This window comes from Ipomoea nil, unplaced genomic scaffold (assembly GCF_001879475.1).
Source record: "Ipomoea nil cultivar Tokyo-kokei standard unplaced genomic scaffold, Asagao_1.1 scaffold1770, whole genome shotgun sequence".
Taxonomy (NCBI): domain Eukaryota; kingdom Viridiplantae; phylum Streptophyta; class Magnoliopsida; order Solanales; family Convolvulaceae; genus Ipomoea; species Ipomoea nil.
The window spans coordinates 150,130-168,868 of record NW_017618198.1 but is presented as its reverse complement, the minus strand read 5'-3'; the positions used below and the strand labels follow the sequence as shown (position 1 = coordinate 168,868).

Genomic DNA, 18,739 nt, shown 5'->3' with positions numbered 1-18,739 from the left:
CAAACATCTTTATACAGTCAATTAATACTAACAACTAGTCAAATTCACTAACTCAATTAGCTAACAATTATCAATTAACAACTATTTGCTAAACACTCCCATTACTCTATTTATTTATGATATGACGCTGAAAACTTACAATCACTACTCAAATATGTGTATGGAATAAATCATGTTGTATGATGTATTATACATTATATTATTGACAATGTATCATATTGTCTGAAGTAATATTTCTTATAAATTGAAAGTATACAGACATCATTATTAGGAAAAACGGTTATTATATTTAAGTTATATTATACATTTTAACTTTTAATGCATTATTGTTTGGCGTGATGATTAATCAATAGGGTTAAGAGACTTGTTATTTATCGAATATATATTTCAATATTTGCATTATAATTTATAAGTGTGTAACGTAGCTGTTAATTGCATTTTTAAAAATTAGAAAACAGTTTATTTTGAATATATGAAATTATAGTTTTTATTTGTTGATTTTGATTTGTTTTTCAAAAAAAAAACAAAAAAAAACAACAACAACAACAAAAAAAAAAAAAACAAAAAACAAAAAACAAAAAGAGAAAGAGAGAGAAATTTGCACGCTAAATAGGTCATAGACTTGCAAGCTATGTAGTTTGATACGGAGTATTATTATTAGGGATGACAATGTCGGAGATGGGGACGAAGAATTTTTGAAATTTCTTAGTGGGGAAGGGATACACCTCCCCGCCTATATATATATATATATATATATATATATATATAGAGAGAGAGAGAGAGAGAGAGAGAATACAGTGAATAAAGTATTACGTATTAGGGTTACTATCTTTAGTGTCTTAATTCTAAAATTTAATAATATAAATAATATATATAAATAATATATATATATATATATATATATATATATATATATGAGTGCTCACATGTGGCCATGTTGTTAGGTGTGGTCATATGGTCAATTATAGACCATTATATTAGATAGATCTAATGAATCATATTAATCAAGATTTTTTTCAGTATTTTCGCGCACATTCTACTACCCAGAGAATTGTAAGGGTAAACTTGTCATAAAACACCTGAATAGGGAAAATCACATTCTTGTGTGTTTTATTACACTATTGGTGCATGTTGTCAACACTGTTGGTGTATTTTGGAACTCGACCGCTATAAATGGCCACTGTAATTACCATAACACGATAATACACCATTGGTGTATTTCACTGTGGTGTGTTTTATTACACTATTGGTGTATGTTGTCAACACTGTTTGTGTATTCTGGAACCCGCCCGCTATAAATGGTCACTGTAATTACCATAACACCCCCACTTACTAAAACGCGCGAAAATTCTCAGAATTATCACTGTCTGTAGATTAAACTGATTCAACGACACAGATACGACCACACGACCACACCTAATGACACGATCACATATGAGCGTTTTTCTATATATATATATATATATATATATATATATATTGATTTTGCCGCTTTGTATATATACATATATATCTATGAGTTATTTTATTAACTAATTTTTTTTTGAAAGTTTTTTATTAACTAATTTATTTGGCTAGAAATGACTTTTAATTTGCATAGACTACCAACCAAACCATGAAACTAGGTATATGAACATAATTTGAAGAGGATTAGGAATTTAAATTTTGCCACTATGTCAATGGCAGAACATATTTTTATGCATTTTCCTTCACCATTTTAATTTTTTTTTTTTTTTAAAAAATTGTATTAGTTTGACACTTTAACTATAGGTTGGTCAGGGATGAGGATTCCCTGTCCCCGACAAACTCTCCGCGGAGTTGGGGGCAAAATTTTTTTTCAATTACCTACCGGGGACAGGGTCGGGGTATTGGGGATGGGGAGTATACTCCCCGCCACCGCCTTGTTGCCATCTCCCATTATTATTTTGAATATGAAGTGTAGAAATTCCAGGCCTTCATAAAGAAGTGACATGTGAGAGAATGTTTATTGATAATAACAATCTTTTAAGTTTAAATTTTATTTTGTTCACTATTGCAAATAAAGTTTTTCATGTTCTCAATTTGTATTTTTTCATTAAAAAAAGTGGGAAAATAATAATAATAAATTTCCCTTTCCAAATGGTAAATAAAATTCATTTAGATCGAATTTTTATTTTTATAATTTCTTCTTCATTTTTATAAACAAAGCTATAAGTTTAAGTGACACAACATAGTTCAAGAGAGATGAAAGGAGGAAGACATGTAGGACTTAACTTCTCCAAAGCCCCATTCCATCATTTATCATTTTGTTGGGAGACATTGAGTTTGATTTATATGAGAACTTGTATATTCTTACCCCAAGAACTTGTATATTCTTGATTGGTGGGCATGAGAGAAAAACTAGAAAATGTGTTTAAATTCAACTACTTTAAATTTATACAATATATAAATTAAATTAAATGCAAGTATTAAGTAATAATTGTATTAAGTAGGTCTTTCATGGTCTGTGCACTATGAAGTTGGTTCCTCAAAGAGTTCAATGTGCTTTGTTTGATAATAGTGAACGATCACCATGATTTGGTTCCAATTTTTAAATCGACAATTTTCAATTTCAAAAAGTGATGAATCAATAATCTAGTTTCAATTGTCTGTTCAAATCGGAATTTTAAAAAATAAACTTTGTTTTATGTTTTTAAAATAATTTAAATTTAATAATTATTTTTTTTAAAAAAAATTCATTCTCATTTTTTTAAAAAGAAAATAAAAATAAAAATAATTGTTATAGTTAAACTTTAAATTGTTATTTAAAGTTTTAACTTCAATAAAACAACAATTAAACTTTAATCAAATAATTGTTATATAAACTTTAATCAATCAAATAATAGTTAAACTTTAAATTGTGTGTGTGAGTGTGTTTTTCTACGATTTAAAATCAAAACTGACAATTTCAGTTCCTTCTCTCAAAGGTTGAATCCCCAACCCTAAAGGCCCCCACACCCCGACAGAACATTTGGGGGATGTAACAATTTCGGTTTCTAATATTATGGAACCAGAACTAAAATCATCCATACAGTTCAGATTCAAGTTGATTCCTACAATACACAATTCGGTTCGAACTATGATCATCCCTAATAATAGTCCTGATGGGTAGATAGGAAAATTATATTTGAATTCTCAGTGAGTAAAACTCTCGTCACATGTTATAATTTTATTGATAAAATAGGGAAAAAAGTAATAAAAAGTGTAGTCCTTTTTTTAGATTGGTGTAAACCACACATTGTGGTCCGGGCCTTTCTCTATCCGTTTAACGGTCCAAGTCCACCCGGTTCGCTCTGAGAGGCACAGAAGCTGGCCCAAAAGGAATTGTCACTTATGGGAATCAAACCCGAGTTATCCCGGAATTCTCCCACAAAGAGAGCTCATTTGCCACTTGAACTACCTTGTTGGGTTCATAGTCCTTTTTTTTAGATGAATATTAGAATATGATACGTAAGCAGAGAGTTAAAAAAAGAGAAAACAAAGAATGTGTACTATTACTGAGGTAGATAAATAGGTAATGATAGTACCATTGACATCCTAAAAGACTTTAGAAATCACAATGGGAAACCTGCCAACTGCAATTAGATAGCACATGAAGGCAAACACAATTACACAAAGTTGATCACAAGATCAAGAAAAGGTCTGCTATATTTTTTTGAGGATATTATCAACTATAAAGCAGCATTACAACAAACAACAACATACTTCAGATTGGTCCAAATGGTCAATAATCTCATTTTTGGGAAGGGTGAGTGCATTGCCTCAAATGGTTGCACTTCCATGAGCATCAGAAACCACAGGGAGATGTAAATAATTATAGTCAAGTGCAAAGATGAACTTCCTATAACTCATCAAACTTGATTGAGATCTCTTTCATCAGAGGGTGATGTCTTCTTACCTATAAACGAGGGGAAAACAAACTATCAAATAAAAACGGGATGGAGAATAAGAGGTAAATTCAAGTCAAATGAATAATTGCTTTATTAGACTTCTATTACATGAAATGTGACTTTTCTTGGCATTAAAAAAACACTCCATTCTTAGAAAGAATTTATCCTGGAAAGGTAACCACAATACACTTACTTTGACACCTGCCATTGATAGAAGCTTGTGAGAGGCAACATAGGTTGTATCACAACTGCCCAGCCTTTTCTCCACAAAATATATAACCTCTGAAACACCTGACTGCAATTACAAGTACTTGTGTTATAACCCTCAAGGCCTTAGGAAACAAGCAACATGGTATTGTTCATTTCTCCTCTAGTACTCATTAATCATACTCCACAGCTATCATAAACAGTCAATGTCCCTCTACTGTGTTAATATTTGCTCGTCTCTCACAAGTTAAATTCAAAGCAACTTATTAATTGCTTATCTCCAACTAAAGAAAGGCATAAGGAGTCTTAATTCAAATTTGACTAGTAAATTGCAGGAAATTTAATATTAAAATGCAACAAATAGACGTCAGCTCCAAGTCACAAATATGAAGGCAAAACATCAAGAGGTTACAGTGAGTGTGTGCCGTAATTGCTGCAAAAAGTGAATTCAATATTTATATGTTGTACTGAATCACCTGAATAATTATCTTCGCACATTCATTGCAAGGGAACATGGTGACATAGAGCCTCTGCATAATAAGGCCAAAGCATGAGATTAAATAACAGTTTCTAATGGTCATGACAAGAGAGCTAAGGGAAAGAGGGATTGAGAATTTTTTTATTTAAATAAAATTAAAAGAGAGAGAGAGAGAGAGAGAGAACAGATGAATGGTGCATAGATCACAATACTCCTACTAACCTGCCCTGCAGCAGAAGCATGATTTGTATTTAGGATAGCATTAACTTCAGCATGACAGACATAACTACAAAAGAAGATATAGTCAGAATCAGTTTTTCTGAGTCTTGTTTCTTGTATTGTTCTTCTTTTCTTTTTTTGGGTGGTAGGAGGTATTTAAGAAAATTTATGCATTAACATATGGAATATTTATTTCTAATGTAACCATTGGAGCTGCTAAATAAAGTATATTCAAATAAATGTTACTCACGGATACTTCGTCTCCAAGGGGTTTCCAGTTTTGGATTTCTGAAAATTTATGGATGGGTTAGAATGGATGCCTCTTGTGACACCAAAAGTTCACTAACGTAAACACTACCAACCTTAGCCCAAGGAAGTTTGTCGTCCGAACAACCACGTGGAAATCCATTGTAGCCAATGCCTGGCTAAAAAATGGGCATAAATGTAACAGAATGTTACTCATTTTATAACAAATAATGCACATTAGAACCTGTACAACACAACTTATCAAATAAATACAGAGGAATTTAGTAAGCTTTAAATGTTCTAAGTTCCATTTCTGGACATAAGGCCTTTGTCGGTGCTAATACCAAGTTACAAATGCATAGAGACAACAATTAGAAAAACTTACGAAACAAAAGAGCAGAGGAAAAATTTTAAGGCAACAAAACACCACATACTTGATACTTCACTGATATATTAATGTGCCTAAATCAATTTGCAAGAGCACTAGAACTTAGATGTAGTTCTGTAGGGTATGCTTCAATAACAAAGGTGCCTTTTCCCATCCATCTAATTTCTCTCATCTGTTTTACACAAGCAGCTGTAGGATACCAAAATTCAACTAGACATTATTTATTGAAACACTGGACGGAGCTTAGTTGGGCCCCAACATGGAATTATTTAGTAGTTTTATTTGGGGTTCATAAGATGGTTCCTCTAAACCCATAAAGCAAGATGTCAATAGAATGTCCGGATCCACATTCATCAATGTCTTTGGCACAAGTATAAGCGTTTGACTATGTTAGCTTTACATTATGATACAGAATAATAAGTCAAATGCATCTTACCAAGTATTATACCAGTTTGGCTCACCAAACATGCACCAACCTGCAAAACATTGGAAGGTATCACTTTCACAATGGTGTAGTGCCGTAGTATCAATAAACAGTCACAAATTCATGTAAAATAACCAGAAAAAAAAAGCAATGTAAAGAGACCTTCCCTTCAGTGACAAAAAGCTCGTATAGCACTGTAGCATGTGTTCAAAAAGAGTTTTTTCCACTTTTAGTCATAAGACTATTGGACCATTTCCACATTTGGTTCCTCATATTAAGTTTTTCACATTTGGTCCTACGATTTTTAAAACCTTGCAACATTTGATCCTCCAAACCTAAATTCGGGTCTCCATTGAAGGCTTATCTTGAAGGACAAATTATCATTTTCTATAACATGTATCAACTAAAAAGTTTGATAACCAGTGACCTGAAATTATGCCACTAAAAAGTTTGATAATCGGTCACAGGAAATTATGCAAGATGACCAAAGATGGCAAGGTTTTAAAGTGTAGAAAATTTAATAGTCAGGATCAAATGCGAAGAAAAAAAGCTCTATTTAAAAATAACTCCGTAAATCAGATTATTAAACTTACTGTACATGCAAAACTGATTACCTGTCTGTTGGGATCTTTGGAGCGTTCGGCAGAGAGGAACGCAATTGCCATGAAATAATCATCCCAGGACAAATACCTACAGTTATAGCATCCAAGCATTAAACACCGAAAAATATTTGAAATGAAAGCAAGGCGTATTTCCAACATATTTTTAAAGTAAAGAGCTGACCCTTCCCGTTTGGAGGGATCGAAGGGGCTCTTCGATGGATGCTTCCGCGCCCCATTGATTGCCAACTCGGCACCAGTGGACGGACGAAGATGTCTTCGGCGTCTGAGAAATAAACGAACTGCAGTGGCATATGCGGCGGCGCCGAGCACTCCGGCGACTGAGATCAACGCCAGATCTCTGGATTTCATGCCTGGAAGTTCAAGCTGACTCCAGTCCAGAGATAATACTATATCCGAGAGGGTAAGAAGGGCTTTGCCGCTACGGAGAGAAATGGGGATTTGCCGATTTGGGGGAATAGAAAGTAGCGGGAAAAAAATGCTCGGTAAACATTTTAGCGGGAAGTATATACAGTATTTCTTTAAGTCTGTTTGGTGGGTGTAAAGGCGTTGACTATTGCTATCTACTAATTATTCTCGTTGGATAAACTCACCGTATTGTTTTTTTTTTTTTTTTTTTTTTTTTTAAAAAGCAACTCACCGCATAGGTCATCCGTTATTATACCATAATCTCATTCTTCCAAAAGGTTTAACCCCATCCGGCTATCCTTAAAGGCATCTACCCCGACTTGACATTTAGGAGGATGTAAATTATGATAACTCAACTGAGACCTCTGCGCACAAAGTGCTCTCACACTGTCGCTGCTGGTGAAACTCGATCCTTGGTTATTTTTCCAAATTTTTACCTCTATGACAAATTGAACTGTCCATGCAGGTATAATCTCAGTTAATACTATCTGAGGTACTCCAAGTATAGTGGTTTTATCATATTTAATTCTAAACTTTTAAATTGACCACCCTGATCCAAGTTAACATGATCTTTTACTATCAAATTTTGACTATAATTATTCAAGAAGGACCACAACTGATTAAACTTTTAAAGTTAAAAGACAATAAGTGGTTAACTTGGACCACGAATAGTAACAATTTGAAAATCGAAGGACCATGTCTAATCAACCTGATAGTTTAAAACTATACGTGACAAAATCAATGGAAAGACTCATATCATATGGCGTTGACAAAATCAATGGAAAGACTCATATCATATGGCGTTAACTCCATAATCTGCCCACTTTAACTATCACACTCCACACATGCAAATGTAACAATTAAAACAATCAAAAGGCATTGTTGCAATGATAAAGAAAATTGTAAAATACCCCCATAAGGATGTTATTATTGTTTATTAATAATAACAAAGGACTCAAGTGCGGATTGGCATTTAGGCAACCCGAAACCAGAGTCCACGTACATGTGAGTTGTACAAACATGGAGACAGGGGGGGAGCATAGCAACATGATTTCGTCCAACACATACAGGATTAGAATCTCTACTCAGTCAGTAATTACAAAGGAACTTCTCTGTAACTAGAACAAACAAAGATAAGGGAGGGAATCATACACACACACACCAGGAGAGAAATTGATCAAAAATCCGAGAATGCATCAGAGGAAAGTACTGAAAAGATCAGCAGAAGTGTCAGACTTGGGGGGATCAGACCCTGGTGTTTGCAGGCAGTGGCAAGACACCATCAAAGAAATCCCCGAAGTAGCCACGAGGTTCGTGTACCAACTTAGAGATGATGTCTCTGAGAGTGACGATCCCCTCTAGATTCCCTGCATTGTCCACGACATATATCCGATGGATCTTCAAAGAGTCGAGCTTCGTGATGACTTCCTTAAGGCTATCATCTCTTCGGCATGTTACCAACCCGGTTAGCATTGGTGACTCCTTACAATTCTCTGCAAGGTGTCGTCGGATTGCAGTCAGGAAGTTCTTTGCAGTGATGGATCTGCAAGGAAACATCAAACAAGTACCTGAGATTACTATGACAACAGTATTTTAGTGACGAGGGAAACCCGCAGTCATTACCCGAGAGTATGCTATGGGTTGCCTTGTGACCCCCTAGCCGGCAAAGGACTACAAAGAAGTAAACCCTGCTAGGTTGCTCATAGCTGGACCAGCTCAAACCAATAAAACGCCCATGCTAGGAGTCAAACTTGTAACCTCGTGGTTACCAAGTCAACAGCCCAACAACGTAAAAGCCATTGATACTGTTGGTCTCTTCTTAAAGATAGTGATATGAGGAGAAGGTTGTTTACTAATTTTAAGTCTCATTCAGTATGAAAATCTTTAATGTCTTCTAAATACATAGTGAAATCATTTTAATTGAAAATTGAAAACAAACCTGAAGTCGCTATATATTTCAGGTGCAATCAGAAGGAACTGAATATCTCTGATGCTTATATTGCCAATTGCTTTGCTTCCACCACTTTCAACCACAGGTAGTCCACCTATACCTTTTATTCTCATTAGTTTGAAGGCCTGCAGAACTGGTTCATCCTCGTTCACCTGAAATAGTAGAAGGAGAGCACAACAGACTTTTAAGTGTTTTGGCTGCATAACTGATGATATTTTTGACAGGAAAATTTATACTGATGGAGATATATAAGAGCTAGTAAGATCCAAAAAAAATATTTGGATGGGTAAAACGACTAAGAGGGTGTTTGGCAAATAGCTGTTAGTTTATAGTTGTTAGATGATTGGGTTAGTGGGTTTGACTAGTTGATAGCATTATCTTATTGTAAAAAGATGTTTGGTAAATTAGCTATTAGCTGATAGCTTATTACATTATTGTAAATTACATTATAATTTATTTGATCAAAAAGCTTATCGAAAAAGCTGCTTTGAGTAGTTTTTTGAATTTTAGTGTTTTGGAGCAATACGCTGTTACAAAAAGCTGATTAACCAAAACTCATATTGGCTGTTTAACCAAGTCAAACAAGCCAAAATTGGCTGATAAACTATGTTACCAAACAGGGCCTAAATCAAACTTTATACTACCTTTATCCAGTCTAGCACCATAATATCCAGCCTAAAGACCATAACTGCTCACGCCTTTAATCAAATTGCTATTTTGAGTTAAGCTTCATACCTTAACAATAGAATTACCCTTCATTAAAGGGAGACCAAGTTCAGATAGTTTCTTGGAACCCCAGCTCTCGAACCACTGAAGATCGGCACATTCTTCTAGCATGTGTAAGACAGAAGATTGAGTGATGATGTTATCAATCTTTCCTTCTCCTAAATCTACCACAGGAACACTCTTCATTCTATATTTAGATAGCAATAGAAGCATTGTCAGGAAAGAGTTTGATTTCTGCAATGCAAGGAATGGAGCCCAGCGAAATGACCCAGCAATATCTAGAACCTGCATAAAATTGGGAGAAATTATGCATAGAATATCATTGTAAAGAAAGCGTTTAAAACATCCTCAGACTGAGGAACTTCCTATGGTATAAATATTCAATGAAAACAGTAACCTTTGTGTTCTTATATAGGTCAGAAGAAGTTAGAGCCTCAAAATAGTTTCCAGAAGTTGCTGTTGGAGACTCAGGGTGTAAACTTCTGAATTTGGGAGAACAAATGCCATTAGCAGCTGCTGCAACAGCAGGAGGGAGATCCGATTCAGCCATTGCTTCATCCCATTTGGTAAATCCTTCAATCTTTTCTGACTGCAAAAGCATGAAAACCATCTTCATTCTTCTTGAAGGACAGAACAAGATAAAACTGGGAGATAATTATCTTTACATAAAAATGACAATAATGTGCTTGATTTTGAGGCTGTATCTTTTTTCCTTTCCTAGAGGCCTAAAGCAACTATCCATCCATCAATTTAACAAATTTTTATGATATTATTGATCTATTTCCTCCACGTGGTATTTTGTATCACTTTCACATTCCTTAGAAATGAAAATCATATAGAAAACTAAAACAAAAAAAGAAAAAGAAAAAAAAAAAAAAGCAGGGTTTGAACACAATTGTTAATTACTCATCCTCATTTAGGTTCATATTTATATATACTACCAAAAAAATGAACTTTCAGTACATTGAAAATGAACATTCAGTATACAAAAAATAAACATTTATCCTGACCTATAGAATAATTGACTTGGATTTACGGGGTCATTCTTAACAGAAAATCAATGTCGATCATGACCAAAAATTTGGAAGAAAAAACAAAAATCTATTCATCAGTGTTCAAAGACAAATATCCATTAATTAGAAGTTTGAATACAGGCATGCACACCTGATGCAGAATCCAGACCACAATTCCGGCGTACTCCACAATGCCGATGTATCTATCAATCCAGCTAGCATCTTCAGGGGCATCAACATCCACGACAGGCGCGCTTAACAGTTTATTCTGGGATAGTAATTTAACAGCTTCACCCAAACTGGCATCCGATTTTATCTCAACCACTGCGCGCCATAATTGCTAACGTATTAGAGTCAAAATCACATACAACGGCAGAACATATAAATCATTCACACGCACGGCATGCAAAAAACCAGCTCAATCAATCCAAACCTCCATCACAATCAGAGAATAAATTCACAGGAAAACGGTATACGAAACCTGATTATACGATCATAAAACATAGAATTACAGAGAGAGGGAGAAGAGTACCTTGATTGGAAGCGGCGGGAGGGAAGTCGGAGACAGGGATGCTTTCAAAACAAGCATTGAGCTTCTCAGTAGGACTGAGCTGCGGCTCCTGAACGTCCCATAGATCCTCCACCTGCAACCCCAATTTCGCCTCCGGGCTCCGGGGAGTCGACACCTGACTCCCCTCCTCACTCTCCATCTCTCTCATCATCTGCATCTTGCCTCTCTTTCTCTTCCTCTCTCTCTCTCTCTAGCTGGTAACGAGAGATCAATCAATCACTGGATATTTGTTGCTTTTTCAGAAGGCGACACACTATTATTATTGCATCCACAATGATTCATTCAAGCTTCCATTAACTCAATATTATATCCGTGTATATATATAAGCCAATTACAAAAAAAGGGAAATGGGAAATGAAAGTGACCATTATTTTCACTATTTTTAAGGCTAACTCTTATCCGTTCTTTTGTAGGGGCCACTTGCCCGAAACAGACAGCAGAAAGATAAAGGCAGAATGAAAGGAATAGGAACACTACGAAGGGGCAAGCAAAAACGTCGCCCCCATTCTCTTTGTCTACATGTAATAGTAAAAAAAATTTTAAATATTTTTGTGAGTTAATATTACCTGGAATCTTCCGAATACAGTGATTTTGTCACGTTTAGTTCTAAATTTTTAAATTAATCATTCGTGATCCTTCGACTTTTAAATTGTTAACGTCTGTAGTTTAAGTTAACTATTAATGATCTTTCAACTATCAAATTTTAACCAGCTAAAAGAACCACGATTGGTTGGTTAACTTGAAACACAGATGACAACAATTTAAAAGTGGAAGGACCACGAACGATCAATTTAAAAGTTCGTGATTAAACATTACAAAATCAATATATTCGAAGGACTTTATATCGCATTAACTTAATTTTTATTAAGTGAAATATGATATTCAACATATTTTAATGGGTTAAACAACTTTTTAAAAATTGATTAAATTGTTTTATGAATATGAATATGGAATATATGAGATACTAGATACTGTGACAGAAAGGGAAAAAAAAACGACCTAATAAATTTCTATACGTCAAGCAATTAGTTGAACTTCATTATTTTATATTTTTGGCATCAATATTGTAAAAATTAATAGTTGTATTAACAAGCTTACCAATTGTACGAATTCCTTAGAATCAGTTAAAACCTAATTTAATGCAAAGTTTTGAGTGTAAATTACAATTTAAAAATGGAAATCCAAATACTCGGCCAGCGGTTTTGGAAGGGTAAGGATGAATACCGGCGGCTTGACTTGGCTTTCGCGTTTTCTGCCACCTGCCAATAAGTGGGGTCCGGGGTGGGAATTGCATTGACTCACAAAAATGACAAAATGGCATCTTTTTCATTTACTTACACGAAGTAGGGAGAGGGGACCAAGAAGAAGATAAGTTATAATGTTTTTCTTTTTTGGTGCTGATTATTTTACACGTTTGACAAAACTTATCTTATATTCTTATTGTCTATAGATAGGTTGAAATGAAATATAAATTATTCAAGGTCTATAGACTATAATCATAAACTTTACCTAATGCACATTGATGTGTTGTACCATGCACACTATTAAACATTTTAATAACTGAAGTTTCACTAGTTCAGTACAACCTGACCAAAATTAATACTGGAAATATGCAATGGCACACCAAAGACCAAACAATACATAGAAGATACAAGGTTTAGTAGCAAAAAACTACATAGTTCTATATTAGTTCAAAGTCGCTCCATCTTAAAGTTACATTAGAAGTTCATACAACCAGTTTTTCCTAGCGCCAGACAGCTTTACAGATGGGTCGGGAAGGGAAACTTAGCCTCCCCGAGTTTCTGATGAGTACATTATTCAAGGGACTCCTTCAAACGGGCAATCAATTCATCCTGCCCAGAAAACATTGTCAATTAGAACATGTGTAAAACAAATAAATGGCATCCCTCATGCTAGACAATGAGCTTAATCCGGTGCATCAACCATACAGAATTGAAAAAAATCGCTAACATTTGGAAATATCTGTAACATGAGAAGTTTAATATCATAAATTCTTGCCTTTTTTCCTCTCGGGGAAAGGCCCTTCTCCTTCAAGAGTGCACGGAGTCTCTCCACTGTCATGCTGTGGTAATCTCGTTCAGGCATACGGTTTTTAGTTCCTTCTGTCAAAAACAAGGCAAAGTAGCGAACATATATGTATAAATTAAATTATTATACTGAGAAGAGGTATTCATCACAAGGATTACCTCAAATTATTCAACGTAAAGTATAAACTAGAAAGACATGCATTCCAAACAGCATTAGTCTATAGTCTATACTCTACGCAATCATCAAGGTATATAAAGCAAAGTCGTGCATATATTATATTTTGACTGGGTCACCATCAGTACAAGACTACAATTTCAACTGATATTGGCTTCACAACCCCAGTTTTATGTTTGCTAATAGTTTGACTTGTGTAAATTGGAATTCCAGAAAACTTAGTAAAATATAGTTGTCTAAGTGCCACTCCCTAAATTTCAAGAGTCTTATCCAAAGTCATCCTTAATGTCTAGAGGGAGAGACAGAGAGGTTTTAGTCAAACCCCATGAATAGCACATTCAAATAGAGGTCATAGTTACAGGCTTACCCTGGCGAGAAGCGGCTTGACTGCTGCTTGCAGCCTTCTTCGCTGATGCTCTACCATCCAGTGCTCTTTCCGCACATCTAAAAGTAATAAGTTGGTAGGTAAGATAACATTTGAGGTGTTAGCCAGAACAGTAAAACAATAAAACCTCCAGGAACTAGCTAGTCGCTAGTAAAACATCATTCACAGATTGCATGAAATGTAAATGCATACATGTAAAGAATAACCAAAATGTTTCCTGTAATGCTTTTATGCAGAAGAATGTGAAACTGATACCTTTTTCTTGAACTTTCACTCGTAGGAATACTTTTCCCATCTTTTGAACCAGATTCAGCCTTCTGCTTTTTAAGCATGAGAGATCTAATTAAGATGTTCATCTGGTCTGTCTTAATGAGCTGGTCCTCTGGACAAAGAAAATAGTCAGAATCAAGTTTATGAAGTCCTATTGCAAAAAGAAACTGTGATAGAGCATGGGAGGACGTTGTGACTTGTCTGCTGAATCAAGTCAGAGACTGCAAAGTTTATGCTATCACATTAATTAAAAAGATAAAGAGGCAGTGTGAAAAGATGGGAAGGAAAGATTTTCTTTCCAATTCTAGAGAACAAGTTTTTCCTAGAGATATCTTAGTGTCATCCAACATTCTCCAGATTGTTTTACACAGACTTCGCTTCCGCAATCTTGTGAGTGACAAGTAAGATCACCTTGTCACGGAGAAGGCTTCATGTGTAGTTCCAGTTAGGAGTTTAAATTTTCAGAGCTTACAGAAGTAGACATACTAAGCAACAAACACGGTGCTAGTCCTTGGCAAATTGCAAATCCCCTTCTGATTATCCTACCCTACATCTTGAAACTTATTTGGTTTTCACAAATATGACATATCTACATCTTGAAATGTCATTAGTACCACTAAACCTGACATAATATTTTAAATAAATAAAATAGGATAATACCTAATCTTCACCCAGTTTGTATAAACAGCTTAAAACTGCACTTCTATTATAAGAACTAATCAATAAGCTCAAAACAAGTCATATAGCATTGAAATTGAGTTAATACCCAACTTAGTCCTCGATTATAGTGGTTTTTCTCGATTTAGTCCTAAAAGTTTTTTTTGTGTTTAATTGGATCGTGGACTTTGATAGTTTTACCCATAGTTATCACGGCGCCCTGTTAAGTCGCGGTGCCCCCCGACCGCCTTGTCGCCTAGGCACCCACATAGGCGACAAGCAAAAAAATACTATATATATATATATATATATATATATATATAAAGTCTAAACATTCTAAATTCTAAACAATTAAACATATTCAAATAAATTTTAATTAAAAAAGAAACAAGTGGCAGGCAGTGAGGCACTGCCTCTGCCCACTGCCCAGCCATTATAAACCAAAATAAACAACTGTCTTGGGTTTATAAACCAAAACCAAAGAGAAAAGAAACTCTCAGCCAGCAGAAAGAAGACGAGAAATGAAGAAGAAAGAAGACCAAGACACAGCGGTGGGACGGTGACTGGTTTCTTCTTCTCTGTGAGCCCGAGGAAAGTTGACGCACGAAATGCTTCTTCTCTCTTCTCTATTCTTATTAGGGTTTTAGGTCATACTATTTTTTTTTTTTTTTTTTAAATTAAATTAAATGGGTCGGGTTTACTTGTTGGACGCCGGGTCGGCGTATTTGGCGTCGCCTGGGACGCCTGGCCGACGCTTAGGCGACGCCGGAGCTCGCCTTGCTATTTTCAGGCGAGCGAAGCCTCCAGGCGTCCTGTCTCCACCGACAGGACGCCATGATAACTATGTTTTACCTAATTGAGTCCTCGGATATTAGGATCAAGGACTAAATCAAGAAAAACCACTATAATCGAGGACTAAATTGGGTATTAACCTCTATATTCCAGGACTAAATTGGGTAAAACCACTATAGTCAATGACTAAATTGGGTTTTAATAGAGGGGAAATTACCAAGTTATCCTAACAGAGGACTCAATTTGGTAAAACCATTGAAGTCAATACTCAATTAAGAACAAAAAGACTTTTAAGACTAAATTGAGAAAAACCATTATAGTCGATGGCTAAATGGGGTATTAACTCCTTTGAAATTCAAGAGACTTCTGAAAAGCTGTTTTTCAGTTCATTTTGGATAATCTCTTTGAAATAGTTTGCAAAACTAAGCTCAAAACAACTTGCTAGAAGCCATAAACTCTATTCACAAACCTATCCAAACATTTAAAAATTGCACAACACCATAAGTCCTCATGGTAGTACATAAGCTCAAATAAGGTCGCTGAAATAGTTTGACGTGCATGATGCTAATTGTTAAGGAAAAAATAACCTGGAGGTGATGTGTCATGATCACAAATATAAACCCGCATTCCACCCTGTGCAAAATTTCCAAAGATGTGAATCAGAGATCATGCAGTAAAGGAACGAATATAGAAATCTATGATTGAGCAATATTTTATCTTTAACTGGCAAAGAAACTTTTCAGTTACTATTAACACATATTGCAGTTGATAATGATACAAACAAACAAACAAAAACATGCATTAGCATATTTCTTCACCCACAAAAATAGAGTAGCCCATTGTATTCCCTGGGCAACTTTGTGGTAGAAGAACGAAATATAGTCATTGAGAGTTGCATACTCAATTGCTCATATGAATCACCAGATTTCCAACAGCAGTTTTGGATTCATTACAAACAGTATAATACCAGTACCATAATTCCCATAGAGACCAAATAACATAGAAGAAAATAAAAAGAGAATGCTAAAAGATTCTTATTTTTGACTGCTATACATAAATGTCATCTTGCCATCATATAAAAAACTCCAATCGGTGGCTGTTATAAGTCGGGAATAGATAAAGCCAGTGGAAGTGGACTGCTGCAGGACACTAATGGGAGATGGTTAGGGGGGTTCACTCATAAAATTGGGTTGTGTAGTGCCATTGAAGTGGAGTGTTGGGCTATGCTTGATGTTCTTTGGTTGGCTTGGGCTATAGGGTTCAGTAGAGTGATTTTGGAGAAAGATTCTGAGCTGGCTACAAGGTGGCTTAAAGGCGATACCGTACCAAGGGGGCCTGTCCTCAATGTTGTCACAGGGTGTAAGCACATGATGAGGAGACAATAGGAGGTTCGTATTCAGCACTGTTTCCGAGAGGCGAGAGCAGAATAGAGCTGCAGACTATCTGGCTTCAAGGAGTGTTCAGTGGATTGAGAGACCTCCAGTTTTGCTTCGGCTAATTCTATTGGATGATGAGATGGGTGTTCTTTGCCTGAGGAAGATTTTAGTTACGAGGAGCTGATTTTGTGGGTGATCCCCTCCTTTCAATCAAATTTTTAAAAACTCCCGTCGGTAATTTATCCCAATATGACATCTGCCCATCCCATGCACCAAAAAAGCACCATAAATACTTCAAGCATTTTGATATGATTCCACATCAGCTCCAAAAGAAATTGTTGAGTGGTAAGAACCCATTCCAAAAGACTAATCCAATAAATGAGAGAATCCTTTATCTAAAGTACCACTCTACAATTTATCGTGGAGCTGAAATGGGACCATATCACACTTCTTTGCACTTGTTTTTCTTATTTGTGCACCCCGCCCTTTTACCCTACTATTATCTATACAGTATCACTCACTGAGTAACTGTGAATACACAATGGCAACCACACAAAATTCTGAGAATTCCAAAAATCTATGCATTAAAGCTCACAGGAACTCTAGGAGAACAAGGCAAATCACATCAGTGAATTAAGAGTTTAAAACTAGTAAAAACTCAGACCAATAACCTCAGTACTTAATAGTTAATATAGTGAAGTTAAACGCTTTCAAGTTGTAATTATATACTTACATAGGCACAACTGATTATTAAGAAGCATCCGACGAATCAGAATCAAATCGCAGACAGACAAATTAACACAGGCATTCGCAAAAAGCGGAAAAGGGAATGAAATTACCGGATTGGATGAAAGCACGGTGGAGGAAAAGAGGCCGCGAGAAGGGAGGTTTGCGAGGAATTTAGCTGCCGTTCCACCGCCGCCGATATCAGAAGCCGTTGTTGCATGCTTCGAATTGGGCGGAGTTGACGATCCACACTCGCCCTCCCCCATGTCTCCGACGCGCTAATTTGGTTCTGTTCTCACTTCGCACCCGCTACGGCTACGGCTACGCACAGAGAATTTAGAGCAATTTATGCAGAATACCAACCGAGTGGAGGAGAAGGAGACGATGGAAGGGAAAAACTGAAGAAGACAGCCGATGTAGCTCGAACACGGGCCGGGGTGAAGGTTTGTCAGGTTTAGGCCCAGTATTTGGATAGTTATGCTGTAGATTCAAATTTTTTTTTAAAACCTAAATTCATAATTTTGATGTTCATTTATTGTTAACGGAAGATTCATAATCTCTTAACTGTAGATTCATAATTTCTGTACTGTAGATTCATAATATATGTAACAACAAATGAAAAATAAAATTATGAATCTACGTTTATATATATATATATATATATATATATATATATATAGTATAAGAATTATGGATCTACTTTTGTGTTCACCACGCGCATGGCGAACATGTTTCCACAACATAATTTACCCAGGATTTGCGATACTCCCTCAGTTCAAATAATTCAGTCCGATCAAGGCATCTGCTTAAGTTATTATGTACAATGGCGGACTCAGAAAATAATGTGAGTGAGGGCGTACTTAACTCGATATCTCACTTAGCTTCTAAGAAAAAATTGCATCTTCTACAATTTTATATGAAGAATTCGCCACGACTTTAGAATTGTCAATGACAAAATATCAAACATGTATAATATGGTTCAAATATATTATAAAATATAATACAATATTTATGATAGACTATAACATGGTGTTTGGTTGAAGGGAATTTAAATTCCCTTCCCACTTAATTATCACCTAATTCCAAAGGTCACAAAATTCCCCTTTTGGTTGAAAGGAATTGCAAGAAGAAAAAAAAGATAGTGATGAATA

At 35.5% G+C, this 18,739-nt stretch overlaps 3 protein-coding genes across 4 annotated transcripts; all 3 read right to left on the bottom strand.

The window, feature by feature from the left end:
* Positions 1-3,480: 3,480 nt before the first annotated feature.
* Positions 3,481-7,061, bottom strand: LOC109192414 (deoxycytidylate deaminase). Its single transcript, XM_019343042.1, has 9 exons — positions 6,654-7,061; positions 6,485-6,560; positions 5,883-5,922; positions 5,175-5,233; positions 5,063-5,100; positions 4,816-4,879; positions 4,592-4,645; positions 4,102-4,203; positions 3,481-3,916 (listed from the first exon to the last, which is right to left on the bottom strand). The coding sequence occupies exons 1-9, from the start codon at positions 6,839-6,841 to the stop codon at positions 3,860-3,862; spliced, it is 678 nt and encodes a 225-aa protein (XP_019198587.1). The 5' UTR covers positions 6,842-7,061; the 3' UTR covers positions 3,481-3,859.
* A 725-nt stretch (positions 7,062-7,786) lies between these two features.
* LOC109192411 (SNF1-related protein kinase regulatory subunit gamma-1) lies at positions 7,787-11,462 on the bottom strand. The gene is made up of 6 exons (XM_019343039.1): positions 11,121-11,462; positions 10,740-10,912; positions 9,973-10,164; positions 9,585-9,860; positions 8,838-9,001; positions 7,787-8,441 (listed from the first exon to the last, which is right to left on the bottom strand). Exons 1-6 carry the CDS (start codon positions 11,314-11,316, stop codon positions 8,144-8,146), a joined length of 1,299 nt encoding a protein of 432 aa, XP_019198584.1. The 5' UTR covers positions 11,317-11,462; the 3' UTR covers positions 7,787-8,143.
* Positions 11,463-12,684: 1,222 nt separating this feature from the next.
* Positions 12,685-18,052, bottom strand: LOC109192614. Of its 2 annotated transcripts, XM_019343327.1 has the most exons (7): positions 17,988-18,052; positions 17,702-17,897; positions 16,074-16,119; positions 14,023-14,149; positions 13,750-13,826; positions 13,179-13,282; positions 12,685-13,012 (listed from the first exon to the last, which is right to left on the bottom strand). In XM_019343327.1, the coding sequence occupies exons 2-7, from the start codon at positions 17,852-17,854 to the stop codon at positions 12,974-12,976; spliced, it is 546 nt and encodes a 181-aa protein (XP_019198872.1). In that variant the 5' UTR covers positions 17,855-17,897; positions 17,988-18,052; the 3' UTR covers positions 12,685-12,973. The 2 variants fall into 2 exon arrangements, with proteins under 2 accessions (XP_019198872.1, XP_019198871.1); XM_019343326.1 differs by having other exon boundaries at positions 17,702-18,044.
* Positions 18,053-18,739: the final 687 nt, after the last annotated feature.

What these genes read in the sequence shown, in the direction of transcription:
- LOC109192614 (XM_019343327.1), bottom strand. Translation starts at nt 17,854, where the DNA reads ATGGGGGAGGGCGAGTGTGGATCGTCAACTCCGCCCAATTCGAAGCAT. An exon ending in CCGTGCTTTCATCCAATCCG is followed by an intron (nt 16,120 to 17,701) that starts GTAATTTCATTC and finishes AATTTTGCACAG; the next exon opens with GGTGGAATGCGGGTTTATAT. An exon ending in TTTCCCCGAGAGGAAAAAAG is followed by an intron (nt 13,013 to 13,178) that starts GCAAGAATTTAT and finishes TTTTCTGGGCAG; the next exon opens with GATGAATTGATTGCCCGTTT.
- LOC109192414 (XM_019343042.1), bottom strand. Translation starts at nt 6,841, where the DNA reads ATGAAATCCAGAGATCTGGCGTTGATCTCAGTCGCCGGAGTGCTCGGC. An exon ending in CCAAAGATCCCAACAGACAG is followed by an intron (nt 5,923 to 6,484) that starts GTAATCAGTTTT and finishes AATGTTTTGCAG; the next exon opens with GTTGGTGCATGTTTGGTGAG. An exon ending in GTGCGAAGATAATTATTCAG is followed by an intron (nt 4,204 to 4,591) that starts GTGATTCAGTAC and finishes TTGTAATTGCAG; the next exon opens with TCAGGTGTTTCAGAGGTTAT.
- LOC109192411 (XM_019343039.1), bottom strand. Translation starts at nt 11,316, where the DNA reads ATGCAGATGATGAGAGAGATGGAGAGTGAGGAGGGGAGTCAGGTGTCG. An exon ending in TGGTCTGGATTCTGCATCAG is followed by an intron (nt 10,165 to 10,739) that starts GTGTGCATGCCT and finishes ATGCTTTTGCAG; the next exon opens with TCAGAAAAGATTGAAGGATT. An exon ending in AGGGTAATTCTATTGTTAAG is followed by an intron (nt 9,002 to 9,584) that starts GTATGAAGCTTA and finishes CTACTATTTCAG; the next exon opens with GTGAACGAGGATGAACCAGT.